At 48.2% G+C, this 3316-nt stretch overlaps 1 protein-coding gene across 1 annotated transcript in view; it reads right to left on the reverse strand.

The window, feature by feature from the left end:
- Positions 1–3316, reverse strand: part of Kdsr (3-ketodihydrosphingosine reductase) — a 49008-nt gene that overhangs the window by 12611 nt on the left and 33081 nt on the right. The window contains exon 8 of the mRNA XM_005348293.2: positions 1534–1617. Within this exon, the coding sequence (XP_005348350.1) occupies positions 1534–1617 (84 nt within the window). The remainder of the gene's footprint in view (positions 1–1533; positions 1618–3316) is intronic.

Raw genomic sequence — 3316 nt, forward strand, 5'->3', positions numbered from 1 at the left:
CACTGCACAGCACACATGGTACATATGCACACTTGCAGGCACTGCACAGCACACATACACAGTACACATGCATACTTGCAGGCATGCACGGCACACACACGGTACACATGCACACTTGCAGGCACTCACTTTCTTTTTTTATCTTGGGGGGAAATACCTTGAGAGTATTTGTTTTGGCTTGAGAGGAAAGCAAACTAGTTTATCCTAGTCATGCTTCCTATTCCACTGCTCTGTGCCTCTGAAGGCAACCAAGGCAACTATTTTACCTGCTCTGTGTGTGTATGAGATGTGTGTCTATGTGTAGGGACTAGAGGTGAATGTTGGGTGTCTACCTCAGGGTCTCTAAATGACCATGGGTAGGCTCAACAACCGGCTAGGCTGGCTAGCCTGCAAACTCTGCCAACACAGGGGCTTGGGTTACAGACAGGTGTAACCACACTACCACACTGGCCTTTTAATATCAGTACTGGGGATCTGAACTCAGGTTCTTTGTTTGTACAACTTACTGGGCCATCTCTCCAGCCCCATTCTGTGTGTGTGTGTGTGTGTGTGTGTGTGTGTGTGTGTGTGTGTGTGTGTGTACCGAAGAATGTATGTAGAGACCAGAGGATGGCTTGAGGAGTCAGTTCTCTGCTTCCGCTACTGGGTTTTGAAGAACTCAGGTTATTAGGCCTGGTGGCAGGCACCTTTCCCCACTGAGCTGCCTCAGTGCTCTGGTCTGCTGGCCGAGGCTGCTGATACTCTGTCGCGCTCAGCCAGCACAGCAGTCCTTTCACCCCTTAGAAGCAGCACCGGGTTATCTGGATGCCCCTCATGGCAATGAACCCTAGATTTTCCAAAGTCATGTAGGCCTCCTGGGTTCACGCGCATCCCTCAGATGAACCTTTTCTCATAGGTGGATTAATGGGAATGTTGTCAAACGACCTGTGGCCCACATGGTGTTCTACAAGGCTTTACACTGATCGGGTAAGGAGGTACAGCAAGGGGGTAGTGGGCCCAGCAGCCTGACACGGCTTCTTATCATGACCATGAGGAACGTGGTACCAGGGAAGGAGAAAGAAGCATGCATTGTGAGCCTGGCCACAGCCTTAGAAGATCTCAAACTGTGGGGTAGGGAAAGAAAGCCAGGTCAAGGCTCACTGGGCAAAGGTGGCCACCAGGACTGAATACCTGAGTTCAGCCCCTGAACCCGTGTGGTGGAGGGAGAGCCCTCCCTGTATGAAGGTGACATTCATACACATGCACACACACACACGTACACACACACACACATGCATGCTAAGCAACACTGAAGTCACAAATAAAAGGGTGGCGACACGCTTCTGCTGTGTTCACATGCTTCCCAGGAGCTGACGTTCTCGGGTGACTCCCATCCTCGGGCTAATACGGAATCAACAGAAAGTCTAGGAGGAGGACAGTGGGGGCTAGGAGGAGACAAATCCGACCAGAAGCTGGATGCTCTCGTTTGAATTAAGTCTCTCTGTGTTTTCCAGAAATACAACACACACACAAACAGCACAGGGCTTTACTCACCACGGCATCTTTGACAATTTGTTTGGCCACCTGCTCTGGTTTGCAAACAGCTGTTGTCTCTGAAATGAGCCGGGTCTCCAGGGGCTGGAAGTGGAGAAACACACAAATCAATGCCTGTTGCATTATAAGTCTTAGAGGCCCTGATTTACAAATAATTACCATTTCCTACCTTCAAACAAGTTCATGTTTTAGGCAAAAATCAGGTTAGATTCTCAATCAGTTTCTATCCGTGGAATACCTCCATGCGGGAAGCGGGGCAAGGAGGCCCCAGTGAGGACTGTCAAGGCCGGAGTGACTGACAGTGTGGACACAGAGGCTGGTCCCTGCCTGAGTGATCTAGCCCACCACAGTGCCTCCCTTCTGACTAGATCCCCCTGAGCAAATCACGATGCTGGGGACAGACACAAACCCTGAGTAAGAACTGTAACTGTTTCCTCAAGGACCAGCGGAGAGACTAACGAGCCATCTGAGAATCAACACGGTGTAGCCCCTAGTTTGTCTGAGGGACAGTTACAGAACTGGGACTCCAGTACCTGATCCACAAAAGACAGATGAAGGTCTACTGGTCTTGACCTGGCTCAGAACACCTTTCCTCCCTCTCTCTCTCTCTCTCTCTCTCCCTCCCCCTTCCCCTCCCTCCCTCCCTCCCCCCTCTCTCCCTCCCCCCTCTCTCCCTCTTCCCCCTCCCCCTCTTCCCTCCCCCGTACACTCATCTACATCACAGCTACCTCCGTACTCACGCTTGTCCTAACTCACTTGTGAGCAGTAGTTTTTTCTCTTTTCATCAGCTTTTCTTAATAGCACTTTACACACATCTAAACAGTCTTCAAAAGAGCTTCCAACTGAAGCGTTAAGACAAAGGAGACTCTAATTTTGACTCTTTACCTAGGCTTAAAGGGGAAAATCTAGCATATATTTCCTCGTCCTTGCCTGGTTTTGAGACAAGGCTTTACTATGTAGCCCAAGCTGGCTTGTGACTTTTGATCCTCGTCCCTCAGCCTCTTGAATACTGGGATTGCAGGCATGTGCCACCGTGCTCCGTCTACTTCTTCTTAAAATAGAAGAACAAATGCTTCCTAAAAGTCAGTTTTTCTTTCTGATGGTGTCACCATTTGCTCTTCCGGCCTGCCAGGTGGGTGAGGACACACACTGAGTGAGAAAGTGTTCACCACTCCCACACGGTCACAGACCAGAGCAGGGTCCAGTCACCAGAAATCTCTGCAGAATTCTAACGGAGGTAAAATGGAAGCTCACAACCAATAGACAACATTAGAACCAAATCTCGGAGAAATTACCACTTTCATTAGCTTTAGCTTCAAACTAAAGGACTCTGCAGCAAGTACTGAAAATTTGCTGAGCAGATCTCTGAGGCAGAAGTTTCAATTTATTTTATAAAAACAAAGAAATTGTAAACATGGCTGAATTTAAAAGAAAATGGGGTGGGTTTCTACCTCAAAATCTTTTTTTTAACCAAACAAAAACAGGAAATAGACTATAAAAACATCCAAATTTTATGCTGCAGAAATCCACATACAATATTAGAGGAGAAAATGAAAATATAAAATAATTGTCTAAAACTAAAATCACCCTTGGGGTGAGCTGGCATGTTCTGATTGGTTTCTTCCAACCACTTCATCTGCTTGCTCTGCATCAAGGCAAAGGGAAGGCGGAGAGGAGGAGCCAGATGAACAACACCTGCTCTCAGCTCAGGATAGCCTGAGCTCATTCCATAGAACCTGCATGTCCTGTGAGATAGCCTGCACTCAGCTCAGGATAGCCTGAG

This window comes from Microtus ochrogaster, chromosome 6 (genome assembly GCF_000317375.1).
Source record: "Microtus ochrogaster isolate Prairie Vole_2 chromosome 6, MicOch1.0, whole genome shotgun sequence".
NCBI classification, from domain to species: domain Eukaryota; kingdom Metazoa; phylum Chordata; class Mammalia; order Rodentia; family Cricetidae; genus Microtus; species Microtus ochrogaster.